The following is an 18,416-nucleotide window of genomic DNA, read 5'->3' as shown; positions in this document are numbered from 1 at the left end:
TTTTACTTTGAAACGCTCCAGCGGATGTGGCTCGGGTTGCCGCCCGGCGTCTTGAGACGTTCCCGCCGCTGCCGCCCCGTCAGTTGCCGCCTGCGGGGCTCCGTCGCCGCTCCTTTTCTCTGGGCGGTTCCGGCCTCGGCGAGACGTTGGCGGAGGAAAAGAAAAGTCACCAACGGAACTGGGAGCGCGGACACAAACATGGCCGCCGCCGCCAACTCGGGAGGGAAGTGCGGCGAAGTTTGAGAGCAGAGCTGCGAAGCGACTTTTCCGCCTGCGCGTCCCTGTTTAACCTGCTTCCGTTTACATAAGAAGAAAGGCGGAATCGAGCAACAAGTTGCCTACATGGTGACGTTGCCCGTCGCTGCCGCGTAAACAGCTGGTGAGTGTCGCTTTCTTGGAATTCTGCCGCCGGACGAAGCTGCTGGCGGCTCCTCGGTGGAGTTTGAGGCTGAAACTCGGAGCAGTTGGGAATTAGCTCCGTGTGTGCTGACGTCTCGCTGCCGGACGCGCGGCCACGTATCAGCCTGGTCACGGGAGGAACCTTTGTTCCGCCCGCCGAGCCGCGGCTCCGGGGAACACAACACCCGTCCTCCCCCCGCAGGTGTGCGCTCACCTGGCGTCCTCGGGGACGAGGATCCCGGATCCATCCGGCTCCTCGCCTCTAAAAAAGTTGCCTCTGCAGCTTCTCGACCTTCAGCGGCACTTAAAGGCAACTCGAGAGCTCCTGGGCATCGGTCACGTGATGTGGCAGCACTTTCTGTTCCCTCATGTCTCGTGTTTCTGCACCTGAGCAGGTGGTTGGATGGCGGCCGAGGGGAACCGGAGAGCCTGACCTCCTTGACCTTGGCAGCAGGCACAAAGTAGGTCAGGGCTGCGCTACCTTTGTGTACATTGGCCCGGAGCACCTCGGTCATGTGACCAGACGCAGCCGCTGGGATTGGCCAGCTGTGTTTGACCAGTCTGGGAACATCTGGAACCACTGAGATGGTGCACCTGAGCTGCTGCTAACGCTAGCCGCCACCTGCTGAGCTGTCCTCCAGCTCCCTCAGCCCCGGTTGATCCCTGGGATCCTTCGTTTACGCTCTTGCGGATGCTGGTTCCTGGGGTGGAACCAGACCAGGTCCACGCTGGAGCTGTGATCCAGCCTCCCCGGCCCACGTGGTCGCGGGCCGCCGCCGGGGCCGATGACTTTGCCCTCCCCAGGGAAAGAACCTGGCCGTCACGCTCCAGGTCTCACCTGGACAACCAGGAGGGTCGTCCCTCCTGTCCGCCACCTTCAGACCTCCGGGGCCCCTCGGTGGGGGGCTGGTGCCCTGGGGGGGGCTGGTGCCCTGGGGGGGAGCTGGTGCCCTGGGGGGGGCTGGTGCCCTGGGGGGGGCTGGTGGCCCTCGGGAGACACGGGTGTCACCACCGTCAACATCCTGTTCTGATCAGATACAGACTGTCTGATGGTTGCTATGGTGACAGAGCAGATTTATTCCTGCAGCTTTTCTGTTGTCCGACATCCAGATGCTTGTTAGCATTAGCATTAGCCCGTTGCTGCACCTGCACATCTGTTTTTTCTCGGCTGGACTTCGACCGACTGGTTTGTTCTGGACTCGGGGATCGAGCCTCCAGGCTCTGGGGTGACGTCATGGGGGGGTGAGGACCAGGGTCCTGCTGCTGTCTGGGGTCCGGTCGGGTCCGACGTTGTTCCCAGCAGCTTCCCTGCGCGGGTTTAGAACCTGCAACCTTTGGCACATTTGCAGGTTGAGGCCAGTGCAGGAAGATCGGAGCCTGTGGGATGTTTTCCTGTGAGCGTTAGCCGTTAGCCGTTAGCCTTCCGCTCAGATCAGCTTCATCTTGGACGCCGGTTAAATCAGCGACAATTAATCTCAACTTTGGTTCAAGGCTATGATGTCGTCACACAACAAAGCTATCAGGCTAACAGACGTTAGCAGATGTGAGCAGACGTTAGCAGATGTGAGCAGACGTTAGCAGAAGCAGAACTATTGAGCGCTGCTCTTGGATGCTAACGTTTGTTCCTAAAGTCTCTGAAGTTTCTCTTTGTGTCGTCGGGACAAACGTGCAACGAGCAGCTAACTGTCGCTAAACCTGTTTCCTGTCTGGTCCGGCTGCATTGGGCCACATCGACTTCCTGATGTTTCCAGGTTAAAACTGAAAGTTTGAGCTGGAAACCAGTTGGAACATCTTCCTGTAAACGGAACGTTGGCGCCCAGGGGGGCGGAGTTACAGTGCAGCCCAATCCAGTGGAGCTGCTGGAATAGCAGGTTGGGCTCTGTTGACCTTTGACCCTGCTGCAGCGGGTCACGTGGTTCCAGGTTTCTTCCGTCAGAACCTTCCTTGTTTTGAATCCTGACCCGGTTCTGGAGCGTTCCGTGGTCACGTGGCCGTGGACTCTCCGGCGCTCCCGAAGGTTCCAGGAACCGTTGCTCATGAGCCAAAGAGCTCAAAAAGGTTTTTGATGTTCCGGATTTTGAAGGAGCTTCGACCCTGTTGGAACGATCAAAGCCAGGGTTCTTTGATCTTTGGATCACGGGGGCTTTGATCCTGCTCAACCGTTGCTATGTCCTGTAGCCTCACGTGACAGGAAATCAGCTACGAGCTGAAGTCTCCCGACTCTGAGATCACAGCCTGCATCAAAGCAAGTCCCGCCCCCACATGGAGACTAACCAGGTTGGTCTGGGTGGGATGAGCTGCCCCCTAAACTGCCCCCCGAGCTGCCCCCTAAACTGCCCCCCGAGCTGCCCCCCAACTGTTCCCTAAACTGCCCCCCGAGCTGTTCTGGTTTTACATGATTCATGGTTTCCAGCACAGTTTCTGACTTTGTTCATACTTTGAAATCTGTTTTAACAGTTGTTGGTCGTTTGTTCTTGCTGTTAGCATGTGTTAGCATGTGTTACCTTGTCCAGGTCGTTGTGTCAAAACCAGCACCTTCCTCCCTGATGTTTGTGTTTCTGTGTTGCCATAGCAACCAGCTATTACGCTAACATAATTCCAAATACTGCAGGAATTAATTTTGCGATGCTAACGTGGTGCTAACAGGTCCCCCTCCAGCCCTGCTGGGGGTTTCTGGGCACCAGCAGAAACGGACTTTGTGCTCGTCTCCCCGGTCAAGTCTGGAAGGTCGACAGGTCGTGTTTATGTGCCGGCGGCTGCCGTTAGCATTCCTGCGGCTAGTTCCGCTGTGTGTGGGGACGAGCAAAGGTCAGCAGATGAGCCCAAGTTAGCTGGTTTTAGAGCTTCTTTGATCTCCTCGTCTTTGTTCTGCCATCTCAGAACGTTAGCTTTGCTAAGGCAGCATTAGCTTTGCTAACACCAGTCACAGACTCGTCCGTCCTCGCAGGCACGTCCAGCCATGAACGAGGACAAGGGTCACCGGGTGACCGACTACTTCGTGGTGGCCGGGCTGACGGACCGGTCCACGCCCCTGGAGCAGGACCTGTCGGAGTGCAGGTCCGGCGGGCCCAAGGGGCCCATCACCGACCTGGCCGTCATCAACAGGTCGGCGGGGGAGACGGTGCCGGAGGGCTTCACCTGCATCGACACCACCCCCAGCGGCCAGCCGGCCAACCTGAACCACGGCAGCCTGAAGAGCCCCGAGCTGTTCCTGTGCTACCGGCGGAGCCGCGGGAAGTCGCCCCTCATCGATGTCGGGTGAGTGGGCGGGGCCGAGTGGGTGGGGCATGGGTGGGTGGGCAGGGCCGAGTGGGTGGGGCATGGCTGGGTGGGCGGGGCCGAGTGGGTGGGGCGGGCCGAGCGGGTGGTGCCGGGTGGGTGGGGTTGAGTGGAGTGGGTGGGGCTGGGTGGGCGGGGCTGAGTGGAGTGGGCGGGGCTGGGTGGGCGAGCGAGCGCAGGTTGCGGCGGTCGCTTTAAGCCCGTCCTCTCGCCTCGCCAGCGTGCTGTACGAGGGGAAGGACCGGCTGATCCAGGGCTGCGAGGTGGTCCAGGCCACGCCCTTCGGCCGCTGCGCCAACGTCAACAACAGCTCGGCCACGTCGCAGCGCATCTTCATCACCTTCCGCCGGGCGCCGCTGGTCCAGCCCCAGAACTCGCTGGCGGTCACCGACATCTGCGTCATCATCACCAGCAAAGGCGAGACGCCCCCGCACACCTTCTGCAAGGTGGACCGCAACCTGAACTGCGGCATGGTGAGTCGCCACGGCAACAGCGCCGCCCCCGACCCGACCCGACCCGACTAAACCTGCTTCTCACCCTCAGTGGGGCTCCAGCGTCTTCCTGTGCTACAAGAAGTCCGTGTCCTCGTCCAACTGCATCAGCTACAAAGCTGGTGAGCAGCTCCGTCCTCTCAGTCCTTCTGTCCTCTCTGTCCTCCTGTCCTCTCAGTCCTCTCAGTCCTCCTGTCCTCTCAGTCCTCCTGTCCTCTCTGTCCTCTCAGTCCTCCTGTCCTCTCCGTCCTCCTGTCCTCTCCGTCCTCTCAGTCCTTCTGTCCTCTCAGTCCTCCTGTCCTCTCAGTCCTTCTGTCCTCTCTGTCCTCCTGTCCTCTCCGTCCTCCAGTCCTCTCCGTCCTCTCAGTCCTCCTGTCCTCTCAGTCCTCCTGTCCTCTCAGTCCTCCTGTCCTCCTGTCCTCTCAGTCCTCTCCGTCCTCTCAGTCCTCTCCGTCCTCTCAGTCCTCCTGTCCTCTCAGTCCTCTGTCCTCTCCGTCCTCTCAGTCCTCTCCGTCCTCTCAGTCCTCCTGTTCTCTCCGTCCTCCTGTCCTCTCAGTCCTCTGTCCTCTCAGTCCTCTCAGTCCTCCTGTCCTCTCCGTCCTCTCAGTCCTCCTGTCCTCTCTGTCCAGGTCTGATTTTCCGGTATCCAGAAGAGGACTACGAGTCCTTTCCCCTCTCGGACTCTGTCCCCCTCTTCTGTTTGCCGATGGGAGCCAAGATCGAGTGCTGGGACGCCAACACCCGGGACCCGCTGCCCGTCTTCTCCACGTTCGTCCTCACCAACTCGTCTGGAGAGAAGGTGAGGACGGACCGTCTCTGAGGGTCCGGTGGGTCTTGATTGTGGGCACTAACGGGCGCTGGGTGCAGGTCTACGGCTCGGCCATCCAGTTCTACGAGCCGTACCCGGTGGAGCTGCTGAGCGAGAAGCAGAAGGTGCAGCTGGGCGTGGTGACCACGGTGGAGAAGAGGCTGATCCCCAACCGGCCCGTCAACGCCAACAAGTGCATCTGCCTCCTGTCCCGGTGGCCGTTCTTCGAGTCCTTCAGGAAGTTCCTCATGTTCCTGTACAAGCTGTCGGTGTCGGGTCCGAACCCGCTGCCCATCGAGAAGTAAGAGTGGTCCCGCGGACGCCGCCGCCCCTTCGGGACCTCGGCTCATCGCTTGCTTCCCTTTCAGGCACATCTCGCACTTCATGCACAGCGTGTCCTTCCCTTCGCCCCAGCGGCCCAGGATATTGGTGCAGGTGAGCTTTTTTACCCATAATGCAACACCGCCCGCTCTGGCAGGATGCTCACGCGTCACATGACCTCTCAGCTTTCAGCACACGACAAGCTGATCCTCTCGCAGCCCGTGTGCACGCCGCTGCCGCTCAGGTAAGCCTCGCACATTCCCACTTTTCCACGGTGCCTCGGAACCTTAGCCCGACCCGCCTGTGTCCGTCCCTCCGCCAGCGGCGCCGATTACGGAACCCTGCTGATGAACCTGGGCCCGGAGAACTGCGCCACTCTGCTGCACTTCGTCCTGCTGGAGAATAAAATCCTGCTGCACTCGCTGCGGCCCGCCGTGCTCACCGGGGTGGCCGAGGCCGTGGCGGCGGTGAGTTAGCTTCCTGCGACGGTCGTTAGCGCGCAGCTAACACCAACACGATCGGCTAGCTCTGGGTTCAAAGGTTCAGCCAGGCTGAGAAGGTCCAGCTCCTCATCGTCATCATGAATTCTGCTGGATTAGCATCAGAGGACGTGTCAGGCTAGCAGAGCTAGCGTGGCCAGTGGTAGCAGCGTGTTAGCAGAGCCGCTAGCTAACTGTCGCTCTCCTCCTCAGATGATCTTCCCCTTCCAGTGGCAGTGTCCCTACGTCCCCCTGTGTCCGCTGTCCCTGGCAGGCGTCCTCAACGCCCCCCTGCCCTTCATCGTGGGCGTGGACTCCCGCTACTTTGACCTTTACGACCCCCCGCCGGACGTGGTCTGCGTGGATCTGGACACCAACACCGTCTACTTGTGTGACTTTGTGCTTCTGCGTCTTTAGCTGCTGACGGTGGCTCAGATGTTGAAGGATGTTTGTGTTGTGTCTCAGGTCTGATGAGAAGAGACACAACAACTGGAAGAACCTCCCGAAGAAGCCCTGCAAGAGCCTCATGAGCAGCCTGAGCAGCCTGTACCAGCAGCTGGCCTCCGGTAGGACCACAGCTAGCCCGCGGCTAACGTTGGGCTAACTGTAGCGGCGTGGTTTCCACAGCACCAGAAAGGTTTGACGCGTGTTCCTTTGAGGACGTGAACTCTGACGCGTCGCTCGTTTTCAGTCCGTCAGGCGCCACAGGAAGTGTCGGCGGTGGACATGACGCCCATCGACGCGGACTTCTCCTGGCACAAGAAGAAGACGTCGCTGGAGATGGAGATCCAGGAGGCGTTCCTCCGCTTCATGGCGTCCATCCTGAAGGGCTACCGCTGCTACCTCAAGCCCATCACGCAGGCGCCGTCCGAGAAGACCACCGCCGCCGACTCGCTCTACGACCTGCAAGGTGAGCCGCGGCCCGCGGGGGTCGACCACGCCCATTTGACCCCGCAGAAGGCTTCAGACGGACCTGTGCTTGGCTCTGAGCAGGGTTCCTGAAGAGCAGAGACCGGACCCACCAGAAGTTCTACTCCCAGCTGACCAAGACGCAGATCTTCATCCGCTTCATCGAGGAGTGCACCTTCGTCAGCGACAAGGACACGGGGCTGGCGTTCTTCGACGACTGCGTGGAGAAGGTGAGCGTGGCCACGCCCACGGCGGCCCCTCCAGGAAGTGGAGCTTCCTCTCATTCATCCTCTTCCTCTCTGTTCTCCTTCCTCCTCACGCAGCTTTTTCCTTCTGATAAACCCTCTGACAAGAGCGCCAAGGTAACGCCCGCGTCCCCCCTCGGACAAATGTTTTCCCAGGGACTTCCTGCTTTTCTCCCCTCCTCCCACGCCTGCCTCACCCTGAAGACAGAACCCATCATTCGCCAGCGGTGCTTGGCGCCGCTCAGACAGGAAGTGGCGTGCGGGTCATGTTGTGCTGGTCTGCTCCTGGCTGCAGGTGGAAGGAGACTCCTCTGAGGACACCAGGCTGTTGGAGCTGGACGAGTCCCAGAAGAGCGAGCACACCGTCTTCGTCATGCCCCCGGAACCGCCGCCGGACGACGGACGCGAGCCCGCCGCCAAATACACGTACGTCCGTCAGGAGGACGCAGCATCCGACAGGAAGTCGTCCCGTGACCCTCCTTTTTCTGCCCCTCAGCTACAAAAGTTTTCCCAGGCTGCACCTGGAGCTGTTTGACCGTCCCCGGGAGCTGCGGCCGGCGCTGAGCAGCCGCGCGGCGGGCGCCAGCCTGTCCAGCAGCCCCGCCCTCCTGGCCAAGAGGACCAAGCAGGTCAGTACGGACCGCCGCTCCGCGAGCGTGGCGGCCGACCGGGCGCCTGACGGATGTCTGGTGTGAACAGGAAGTGAAGCTGGCGTACAAGATGGCGAAGCGCTTCTACGCCAACCCTCAGCTGTGGGCGCGCTGCCTCTTCAGCCACTGCTACAGCCTCTGGTTCATCTGCCTGCCCGCCGCCGTGAGGCTCGCCAAGTCCAAGAGCCGCGCCATGCAGCAGGCCTACAACGTGCTCCTGAAGATGAGGACCACCGAAGTGGAGATGCTGGACGAGGTGATGGTGGTGATGGTGGTGATGGTGGTGATGATGCTGATGCTGGTGGTGATGCTGCTGCTGGTGGTGATGATGATGATGATGGTGGTGATGATGATGATGCTGATGGTGGTGATGATGGTGCTGATGCTGGTGCTGCTGCTGTTGGTGCTGCTGGTGCTGATGCTGGTGCTGCTGCTGCTGCTGGTGGTGATGATGGTGCTGATGCTGGTGCTGCTGCTGATGGTGGTGCTGCTGCTGTTGGTGCTGCTGCTGGTGGTGATGATGATGGTGGTGCTGATGGTGCTGCTGATGGTGGTGCTGCTGCTGTTGGTGCTGCTGGTGCTGCTGATGGTGCTGCTGCTGGTGCTGCTGCTGCTGCTGTTGGTGCTGCTGGTGCTGGTGCTGCTGCTGCTGCTGTTGGTGCTGCTGCTGGTGGTGCTGCTGATGGTGGTGCTGCTGCTGTTGGTGCTGCTGCTGCTGCTGCTGTTGGTGCTGCTGCTGGTGCTGCTGCTGGTGCTGCTGCTGGTGTGCTGCTGGTGGTGCTGCTGGTGGTGATGCTGCTGGTGCTGCTGGTGGTGGTGCTGGTGGTGCTGCTGCTGCTGTTGGTGCTGCTGGTGCTGCTGCTGGTGGTGATGCTGCTGGTGATGCTGCTGCTGCTGCTGCTGTTGGTGCTGATGGTGCTGCTGCTGGTGTGCTGCTGGTGGTGGTGCTGGTGGTGGTGCTGCTGCTGCTGCTGCTGCTCCTGCTGGTGGTGCTGCTGGTGCTGCTGCTGCTGCTGGTGGTGGTGCTGGTGGTGGTGCTGCTGCTGCTGCTGGTGCTGATGCTGGTGGTGATGATGATGGTGATGATGATGGTGGTGGTGATGATGATGGTGACGGTTCTTCTGGCTGCAGGTCTGCTACAGGGTGGTGATGCAGCTCTGTGGGCTCTGGGGCCTCCCCGTCATGGCCGTACGGGTTCTGGTCGAGATGAAGAAAGCTGGCGTGCAGCCCAACGCCATCACCTACGGATACTACAACAAGGTCCGGAGCTGCTGACCGGCACCGTCCAACGGAACCGTCCTGTTCTGATCCTCTCCCTCTTCTCCGCTCCTGCAGGCCGTCCTCGAGAGTCCCTGGCCCAGCCGGAACCGCAGCGGCCTCTTCATGTGGACCAAACTCCGGAACGTCGTCCGCGGCGTCGCTCAGTTCAAGCACGCCATCGGCCAGACGACCTCGCAGAGCGCCGCCAGCAGCTCAGGTGAGGACGCGTGTTGGACCCACGTCTGTCTCCTGTTCGGCCTCTCACCCCCCCCCCCCTCTCTCTGGCCGGTCAGCAGTTGCCGACGGCGACCGTTTGAGCCACGGGAGCGGCGACAGCTCGACGGAGGCGAATGGCGATGAGCGCACGCTCGGCCGCGGTCCTGAAGACACGACCGACATCGGGCAGAGCGCAGGTACCGGCGCCGATGATGTCACTGTTTTAGTGTCCCAACAAATGTAGTAAAGCCCAGCTGTGTGTGTGTAACAGGAAGACAGTCGGACCAGGGCTACGGCTCCAAGGACGAGCTTCACCAGGAGCCGACGGATCCATCCCAGCGAGCCGTCGCCCCCGGCGACAGCGATCCCAGACCAGAGCAGAACGGTGAAAGAACCCTCCTGAGAGGCTCCAAATGCTGACGCCGTCACACTGACGCCTTCTTCCTGTCTGCACAGGAAGTGACGTGGCTGAGTCTGCGTCCCCGGCCCCCCCGGCCCCCCCCGAGTCTCCTGCTCCCAGCATCGTCAGACCGTCCCCCGGGACCTCCGATGGCGGCAGAGACGCAGGTGAGGAGGCCAGAGCCAGGTTGGCTGGTGAGCGCCGGTGACCAGGTGTTGCTTCTGGTTTCAGGGCAGCTGTTCAGGAGGCAGAGCCCGCCGGACAACGTGGCGCCGGCCCACGACGGCGCCGCCCGGCCGCCGCGCCAGCAGCGGCAGAAGTCGTTCTCGGAGCGCAGCTGCAGCTTCAGCGCTGAGACGCGGGCCGGGATGCTCCTGGAGAAGGGCGTGGACCACATGGCCAGCCAGATGGGCGCCGACGCCCGCATCCTGGCCGCGGCGCTCTGCACGGATCCAAGCTCTCCGTCCCACGCCGTCTCCAAAGCCCTGTTCAAAGATCTGGAGGAGGAGCCTGAGGAGGACGCCGGCTCGGCTGCAGACCCGGGGGAACGGGGAAGACGGAGGTGAAGGTGGAGAAGCGCGAGCGGAGGCTCACCGAGACGCCGGAGGACGACTCGGACCGCGAGCGGCGGCGCTGGAGCGGGAGGACGTGGAGGTGGGCGCCGACCCTCTCTCCCTCCTGGTCTCCGAGTCCCAGGAGTCCCTGTCAGTCCCCAGCCAAGAGCCGCCAAGCTCCGCCCCCTCCGTGGCGTCCAGAAACCTGGCGGAAGAGATCGAGATGTACATGAGCCTGAGGAGTCCGATGGGAGGGAAGTCGCCCGCGGAGACGCAGCAGGTCCAGCCTGACGTCAGCGGCGCGGCGCCGCCCAGACCTCCTCTGGAGCGCCGCTCCAGCCTCCCGGTTCCCCCCGTCCAAGCGCAGACGGGCTCCGGCGGCGAGGCGCCCGCACGCAGCCCCGCACCGTCACCCGCTCCAAGACGTTCAGCGCGAAGACGAAGGCGGCCGGCGCCGGGCCGAGGGCGACCGCGCTGACGGCGCTCGTCAAGTCCTCCCAGGGGGGCTCGCTGGGCTCCGTCATCAACTCCATTTCAGGCATCAAGATGGACGCCCTCCTGTCAGGACCCAAGATGGACGTGCTGAAGTCCAGCATGAAGCAGGCGGCGACCGTGGCGAGCAAAGTGTGGGGCGCCGTGGCCTCGGCGTACGTGTACTCTGATGACGAGGTGAGTGTCCTGGGGGGGCGGGGCTAGAGTTCAGACGGGTGACGGCAACTTCCTGTTTGTCAGGACGAACCGGACTCAGCCGGCGGCTTCCCGTCACATCTGGAGGAGAACGTGCTGGGTCAGGACCGCGAGGACGGAGCGGAGCGGGGCCTGATCCCGGGCTTGGTGTCCAACGGGCTGAACCAGAGCTGCACCAGCCTGGGCAGCAGCAGCGGCAGCAGCGACACCGGCAGAGGAACCCACCTGACCCGTAAGACCCGCGCACGCTGCCTCGGCCCCGGCGCCGGTTCTGACGCCACGTTTCCGTCCACAGACGCGGCTCCAGGACGAGCGGGTCGAGGTCCAGACTCCGAGCACAGCTCGTCCCTGAGCATCTACCAGAACTGCTCCCTGGAGGTGAGAGGTTCTGGACGCGCGGCCCGAGGTCCGAACGGCTCCTGACCGGTCGTGTCTGCTCACAGGTTCTGGTGTCCAGCTGCTCCCAGTGCCGCTCCTGCGACGCTCTGGTCTACGACGAGGAGATCATGGCGGGCTGGACGGCCGACGACTCCAACCTCAACACCACCTGCCCGTTCTGCGGCACCGCCTTCCTGCCGCTGCTGCACGTGGAGTTCCACGACCTGCGGCCCGACATGTAGGACCCGCTGGAGTCCCGGAGGTCCGCTCGGAGCGCTCCTGTCTGATCGGGGTTCTGTGATCTGGGTTCCAGGTTCTGCGTGAACGCCAACGCCTCGGGAGAAAGCCTCCAGGGCTCCCAGCCCAAGACCAGCAGCTCCGCCGACATCAAGTCCCCGGACCTCCTCTCCTGCCCTGAAGAAGATCCCAGAGCGGTTCTGGACCGGCCCGCCCCCCACCAGAGGTGGGCAAGCTCTCCCACACAGGGGGCGATCAAAGAGTCGGACTTGTGAGGTGTTTTGTCCTGTTCCCAGTCTGGTTCCTGAGCCGGTGCAGTCGGACCCGTTGGGGCTGCTGGCGCCCCAGCGTGGCGGCGGCGGCGGCGGCGGCGGCGGCTCCTCGCTGACCCGCAGCAACAGCGTGGGGGGGCCGCTGCAGAGCCTGGAGGACTCCCAGAGGCCCGGCCACGGCGTCTCCACCACCAGCCTGCCCTGCAGCCTGCAGGAGGTGGCGGTCAGTGCGCCGCCTCTTCACGCCCCCCCCACCGCCGCCGAGCGCTGACCATCCTGTCCTTTTCCAGGACGGCGTCCAGACCAAGCGCGTGAACCCCAAACCGGTGTCGGTTCCGTACCTCAGTCCCCTGGTGCTGCGCAAAGAGCTGGAGACCTTGTTGGAGAACGAAGGAGATCAGGTGAGGAGCCCTTTGACCCCGCCCCCCCCACACAGGTCAGCTGGGGGGTGTGGCCACAGCCTGACTCTGCCGCCCCCTGCAGGTCATCTACACCCACAAGTTCCTCAGCCAGCACCCCATCATCTTCTGGAACCTGGTGTGTTACTTCCGCCGCCTGGACCTGCCCTCTCACCTGCCCGGCCTCATCCTGACCTCCGAACACTGCAACGGAGGAGTCCAGGTAAGCCCCCGCGGCGGTCGCCCCCGGCAACTGTCACCTCTCACCTCTGACCTCTGACCTCTGACCCTGATGTCTGCAGCTGCCGCTGACGTCGCTGCATCAGGACAGCAAACAGGTTTATGTGCAGCTGCTTTGGGACAACGTGAACCTGCACCGGGAGGACCAGGACCCCCTGTACCAGCGCTGGAGGTCCTTCAGTGAGTCCACGTGCACGTGCACGTGCACTCGCCGCCGCTCGCCGCTAGGGGGAGACACTCGACTAGAATGGAACTGCCCCCGACCCCCCTCAGCAGGAAGTTGATCGGGAAGTTTTGTGTTTCCAGTGCAGAAGAAGGGAACGTTGGCTCCGACGGACCACCAGGAGATCAGGACCCTCCTCAACACCATCGTCCGGAACATCCAGACCAACGACGTCTACGGGCCCATCAGCCTGCTGATCCGGGAGATCAAACGGCAGCCGGAGGGCAGCAGGCGGCACAGGTGGGACCAGCTCCGTCTGTTCCTCCGTCTGTTCCTCCGTCTGTTCCTCTCTGTTCCTCCCTCTGTTCCTCCGTCTGTTCCTCCTCCCTGTTCCTTCCTCCGTCTGTTCCTCCGTCTGTTCCTCCCTCTGTTCCTCCTCCGTTCCTCCCTCTGTTCTTCCTGTTCCTCCCTGTTCCTCTCTGTTCCTCCGTCTGTTCCTCCCTCTGTTCCTCCGTCTGTTCCTCTCTGTTTCCTTCCTGTTCCTCCGTCTGTTCCTCCCTGTTCCTCATCTGTTCCTCCCTCTGTTTCTCCTCCGTCTGTTCCTCCCTCTGTTCCTCCGTCTGTTCCTCCGTCTGTTCCTCTCTGTTCCTCCGTCTGTCCTCCCTTCCTTTCCTCCGTCTGTTCCTCCCTCTGTTCCTCCTCTGTTCCTCCTCTGTTCCTCCGTCTGTTCCTCGTCTGTTCCTCTCTGTTCCTCCCTGTTCCTCCGTCTGTTCCTCCCTGTCCTCCGTCTTTCCTCCCTGTTCCTCTGTTCCTCCGTCGTTCCTCCCTGTTCCTCCGTCTGTTCCCCCTGTTCCTCCCTGTTCGTCCTCCCGTCGTTTCCTCCGTCTGTTCCTCCTGTTCCCCCTTTTCCTTTCCTCTGTCTGTTCCTCCGTCTGTTCCTTCCTCCTTCCCTCTCCGTCTGTTCCTCTGTTCCTCCGTCTGTTCCTCCGTCTGTCCTCCCTCTGTTCCTCTGTCCTGTCTGTTCCTCCGTCTGTTCCCTCCCTCTGTTCCTCCGTCTGTTCCTCCCTCTTCTCTTCCCTGTTCCTCCCTGTTCCTCTCTGTTCCTCCGTCTGTTCCTCCCTCTGTCCTCCGTCTTCTCTTCTGTTCCTCCTGTTCCTCCGTCTGTTCCTCCCTGTTCCTCCGTTCCTCCGTCTGTTCCTCCCTGTTCCTCCTCCTCCGTCTGTTCCTCCCTCTGTTCCTCCTCCGTCTGTTCCTCCTCCTCCGTCTGTTCCTCCTCTGTTCCTCTCCTTCCGTCTGTTCCTCCCTGTTCCTTTTCCTCCGTCTGTTCCTCCCTCTGTTCCTCCGTCTGTTCCTCCCTGTTCCCTCTGTTCCTCCGTCTGTTCCTCCGTCTGTTCCTCCTGTTCCTCCCTGTTCCTCCGTCTGTTCCTCCCTGTTCCTCCGTCTGTTCCTCCCGTTCCTCCCTTTCCTCCGTCTGTTCCTCCCTGTTCCTCCCTGTTCCTCCGTCTTTCCTGTCCTCCCTGTTCCTCCTCTGTTCCTCCTCCTCCCTGTTCCTCCCTGTTCCTCCGTCTGTTCCTCCCTTTCCTCCGTCTGTTCCTCCCTGTTCCTTCCTCCGTCTGTTCCTCCCTGTTCCTCCGTCTGTTCCTCCGTGTTCCTCCGTCTTTCCTCCGTCTGTTCCTCCCTGTTCCTCCGTCTGTTCCTCCCTGTTCCTCCGTCTGTTCCTCCCTTCCTCCGTCCCTGTTCCTCCGTCTGTTCTTCCTCCCTGTTCCTCCGTCCGTCTTTCCTCCCTCCGTCTGTTCCTCCCTGTTCCTCCCTTTTCCCCGTCTGTTCCTCCGTCCTGTTTTCCTCCCTGTTCCTCCGTCTGTTCCTCCCTGTTCCTCCGTCTGTTCCTCCCTGTTCCTCCTCTGTTCCTCCGTCCCTGTTCCTCCGTGTCCTCCCGTCTGTTCCTCCCTGTTCCTCCCTCCGTCTGTTCCTCCGTCTGTTCCTTCCGTCTCGTCTGTTCCTCCGTCTGTTCCTCCTCCCTTTCTCCGTCTGTTCCTCCGTCTGTTCCTCCGTCTGTTCCTCCCTGTTCCTCCGTCTGTTCCTCCGTCTGTTCCTTTCCGCCTGTTTCCTCCGTCTGTTCCTTCCGTCTGTTCCTCCCTGTTCCTCCTCCTCTGTTCCTCCGTCTGTTCCTTCCGTCTGTTCCTCCCTTGTTCCTCCGTCTGTTCCTCCTCCTCTGTTCCTCCCTGTTCCTCCGTTCTGTTCCTCCGTCTGTTCCTCCTCTGTTCCTCCCTGTTCCTCCGTCTGTTCCTCCTCCACCCCGTCGTTCCTTTCCTCCGTCTGTTCCTTTCTGTGCCTCCCTGTTCCTCCGTCTGTTCCTCCGCTGTTCCTCCCTGTTCCTCCGTCTGTTCCTCTCTGTTCCTCCCTCTGTTCCTCCCTGTTCCTCCCTCTGTTCCTCCCTGTTCCACCGTCTGTTCCACCGTCTGTTCCTCCGTCTGTTCCTCCGTCTGTTCCTCCCTGTTCCTCCGTCTGTTCCTCCCTGTTCCACCGTCTGTTCCCCCTGTTCCTCCGTCTGTTCCTCCGTCTGTTCCTCCTCTGTTCCTCCGTCTGTTCCTCTGTTCTTCCGTCTGTTCCTCCTCTGTTCCACCGTCTGTTCCTCCCTGTTCCTCCCTGTTCCACCGTCTGTTCCTTCTCGTCTGTTCCTCCGTTCTTCCGTCTGTTCCTCCCTGTTCCACCGTCCCACCGTCTGTTGTTCCACCGTCTGTTCCTCCCTGTTCCTCCGTCTGTTCCTCCATCTGTTCCTCCCTGTTCCACCGTCTGTTCCTCCCTGTTCCTCCGTCTGTTCCTCCTCCCTTTCCTCCGTCTGTTCCTCCGTTCTTCCATCTGTTCCTCCCTCTGTTCCTCCCTCTGTTCCTCCCTGTTCCTCCCTGTTCCACCGTCTGTTTTCCTCCTGTTCCACCGTCTGTTCCTCCCTGTTCCTCCCTGTTCCTCCGTCTGTTCCTCCCTGTTCCACCGTCTGTTCCTCCCTGTTCCTCCCTGTTCCTCCCTGTTCCTCCCTCCTCCGTCTGTTCCTCCCTGTTCCTTCCTCCGTCTGTTCCTCCGTCTGTTCCTCCTTCTGTTCCTCCCTGTTCCACCGTCTGTTCCTCCCTGTTCCACCGTCTGTTCCACCGTCTGTTCCTCCCTGTCCACCGTCTGTTCCTTCCTCCGTCTGTTCCTCCCTGTTCCTCCGTCTGTTCCTCCCTGTTCCTCTGTCCTCCCTGTTCCTCCGTCTGTTCCTCCTCCTGTTCCTCCTCTGTTCCTCCGTTTTGTCCTCCCTGTTCCTCCGTCTGTTCCTCTCCCTGTTCCTGTTCCTCCTTCTGTTCCTCCCTCTTCTCCTCCCTGTTCCTCCCTGTTCCCTGTCCTCCTCCGTCTGTTCCTCCCTGTTGTGTTCCTCCGTCTGTTCCTCCGTCTGTTCCTCCGTCTGTTCCTCCTGTTCCTCCTGTTCCTCCGTCTTTCCTCCTCTGTTCCTTCCTTTCCTCCGTCTTTCCTCCCTGTTCCTCCGTCTGTTCCTCCGTCTGTTCCTCCTGTCCTTCCGTCTGTTCCTCCGTCTGTTCCTCCGTCTGTTCCTCCCTGTTCCTCCGTCTGTTCCTCCCTGTTCCTCCTCCGTCTGTTCCTCCCTCTCCTCCCTGTTCCTCCCTGTTCCTCCGTCTGTTCCTCCCTGTTCCTCCGTCTGTTCCTCCGTCTGTTCCTCCGTCTGTTCCTCCCTGTTCCTCCGTCTGTTCCTCCGTCTGTTCCTCGTCTTTCCTCCGTTCCTCCTCCCTGTTCCTCCCTGTTCCTCCGTCTGTTCCTCCCTGTTTCTTCCGTCTGTTCCTCCCTGTTCCTCCCTGTTCCTCCGTCTGTTCCTCCTCCCGTTCCTCCGTCTGTTCCTCGTCTTTCCTCCCTGTTCCTCTCCGTCTGTTCCTCCGTCTGTTCCTCCGTCTGTTCCTCCCTGTTCCTCCTCCGTCTGTCCTCTCCGTCTGTTCCTCCGTCTGTTCCTCCCTGTTCCTCCTCCGTCTGTTCCTCCCTGTTCCTCCGTCTGTTCCTCCCTCTTCCTCCCTGTTCCTCCCTGTTCCTCCCGTTTCCTTCCTCCGTCTGTTCCTCCTCCCTGTTCCTCCGTCTGTTCCTCCGTCTGTTCTCCGTCTGTTCCTCCTGTTCCTCCGTCTGTTCCTCCGTCTGTTCCTCCGTCTGTTCCTCCCCTGTTCCTCCCTTTTCTCCGTCTGTTCCTCCCTGTTCTTCCGTCTGTTCCTCCTCCCTTTCCTCCCTCCCTGTTCCTCCGTCTGTTCCTCCCTGTTCCTCCGTCTGTTCCTTTTCCTCTCGTCTGTTCCTCCCTGTTCCTCCTCCGTCTGTTCCTCCCTGTTCCTCCGTCTCACCTTGTGTCTGTTCCAGGAGCGTCTACAGAGAAATCCTCTTCCTGTCTCTGGTGGCGTTGGGGAGGGACAACATTGACATCGGTGAGTGTTGGTGGGTGCGGCTGCAGGTTCTGGTTCTGGTTCTGGTCCCGGTCTCACTGCTTCTGCCCCACAGAGGCCTTCGACGGGAGTACCAGCTGGCCTACGCCCAGCTGAGCGCCGAGCAGCTGAAGCCTTTGGGCCCCATCGACAAGCCGCCCGGCCTCAGCGTGCAGTGGTGCGTCAAATGCTTCGGAGCGCCGTTCATCTGAGGGGCGCCGTCCTGGGACTGAGGCGCCGTCCTGGGACCGCCCCCCCTCGCCCCGCCTCCCCTTTCCCCCGCCCCCCATCGCCCCGCCCCCCTCGCCCCCCGCCTCCCCCTCCCCTCGCCCCGCCCCCCCTCCCCTCGCCCCGCCTCCCCTCGCCTCGCCCCTCCTCCCCTCCCCCTCGCCCCTCCTCCCCTCCTCCCCCCCCTCCCCTCGCCCCGCCCCCCCTCCCCCTCGCCCCGCCCCCCCTCTCGCCGTTCCGACTGTAGCGTCTCTTTTACGGACTTTCTGTGTTTTTCCTGCTGCCGGTGTTGGAAGTGTCCCGTTGCTGTCGAAGCTGCCGGACTCGACCCCCCCGATCATGCCGAGTCTTAACGAATGTTCCTTCTGGTTTTATGGAGTTTGAACCGCGAGCAATCGGTAACCATGGAAACAGACTCCAACATTCCAGGTGCCTCCTCTGAAAACAGGTCTTAGATCCAGTTCTGGAGACACGACGCGACTCGGACGCGCTTTTATGGTTTTTAGCGTCTTCTTCCTTAAGCTGAGGCGCTTTTTTAACGTTTTCCTGGTTTACGTGCAACAGGAAGCTTCAACACGACATTCCAACCGACGGTGGCGGTGACAGGAAGTGAAGCGCCGCCGCCGCGAACTGTGACGGAAGAATGAATTTATCCAGAGGCAACAGTTGTCATGGAAATATCTTGCACTGCTGAGACCCCCCCCCACACACACACACACACACACACACAGGGCTCCAAACATCCACAACAGCTTTTCTTTCCATACAAAAAGCTAATTTATTTTTGTATTATTCCATTCGGATGACCTTCTGATGACTAACTGCCCCTTCTGTCTGTCGTCTGTCTGTCGTCTGACTGTAAATTTGAGGATGTACAGAAGTTTCTTTAGATGGAAGAAATCTGTCCTGTGGAAACGGAGCTGAATGTCGACACTTAATGTGCTGCAATAAATGAGTTCGTGACCCGATTTTGAGCGCAGAGTTTTGATTCAATTTCATAAAATGGAGCTGAACCCAAATGCGACACCAGAGTTCGACTGAACAGCCTTATTGTCAGGAACAGACGGGATTCACCGGGGAGTCGGAACCGGGCCTGCAGGAAAACGCTGGCACGTCATCAGAACCACCATCTGGCGGCAGGCAGCGGAACTCCGGGAACCATGAAGGGGGCTCGTTATGGTCCTGATTCGTCACAGGTGGCGAACTTGGACTCACGGGCGGGGTTGAAAGGAAAAGCTCTTCATTAAACATCCAACATTAAAGCAAAATCCTTGTTTCAACATCTTGTTTTGACACGTTCATTCACAGGCCGCGTCACCAAAGCGAACCGGTGAATTTTATCTACGTCACATCAACATCG

General features: G+C 60.9%; 1 protein-coding gene across 1 annotated transcript; it reads left to right on the top strand.

Annotated features, from left to right (window-relative positions):
* The first annotated feature begins 98 nt into the window (after positions 1–98).
* dennd4c (DENN/MADD domain containing 4C) lies at positions 99–17,075 on the top strand. The gene is given in 36 exon segments (XM_057026027.1): positions 99–379; positions 3,347–3,657; positions 3,899–4,151; positions 4,222–4,291; positions 4,799–4,968; positions 5,037–5,278; positions 5,346–5,412; positions 5,484–5,542; positions 5,621–5,765; positions 5,991–6,166; positions 6,243–6,343; positions 6,469–6,687; positions 6,771–6,916; positions 7,010–7,048; positions 7,227–7,357; positions 7,428–7,560; positions 7,631–7,837; positions 8,713–8,841; positions 8,917–9,058; positions 9,135–9,254; positions 9,329–9,442; positions 9,514–9,624; positions 9,689–10,004; positions 10,006–10,412; positions 10,415–10,680; positions 10,744–10,930; positions 10,994–11,076; positions 11,142–11,314; positions 11,390–11,539; positions 11,610–11,808; positions 11,876–11,986; positions 12,069–12,206; positions 12,286–12,403; positions 12,530–12,686; positions 16,767–16,831; positions 16,905–17,075. Coding segments are annotated over 35 exon segments (5,484 nt in total). The 5' UTR covers positions 99–379; positions 3,347–3,358; the 3' UTR covers positions 16,946–17,075.
* The last annotated feature ends 1,341 nt before the right edge of the window (positions 17,076–18,416 follow it).

The sequence above is a fragment of the Takifugu flavidus genome, chromosome 3 (genome assembly GCF_003711565.1).
Source record: "Takifugu flavidus isolate HTHZ2018 chromosome 3, ASM371156v2, whole genome shotgun sequence".
NCBI classification, from domain to species: domain Eukaryota; kingdom Metazoa; phylum Chordata; class Actinopteri; order Tetraodontiformes; family Tetraodontidae; genus Takifugu; species Takifugu flavidus.
This window is presented reverse-complemented; position numbering and strand designations above follow the sequence as displayed.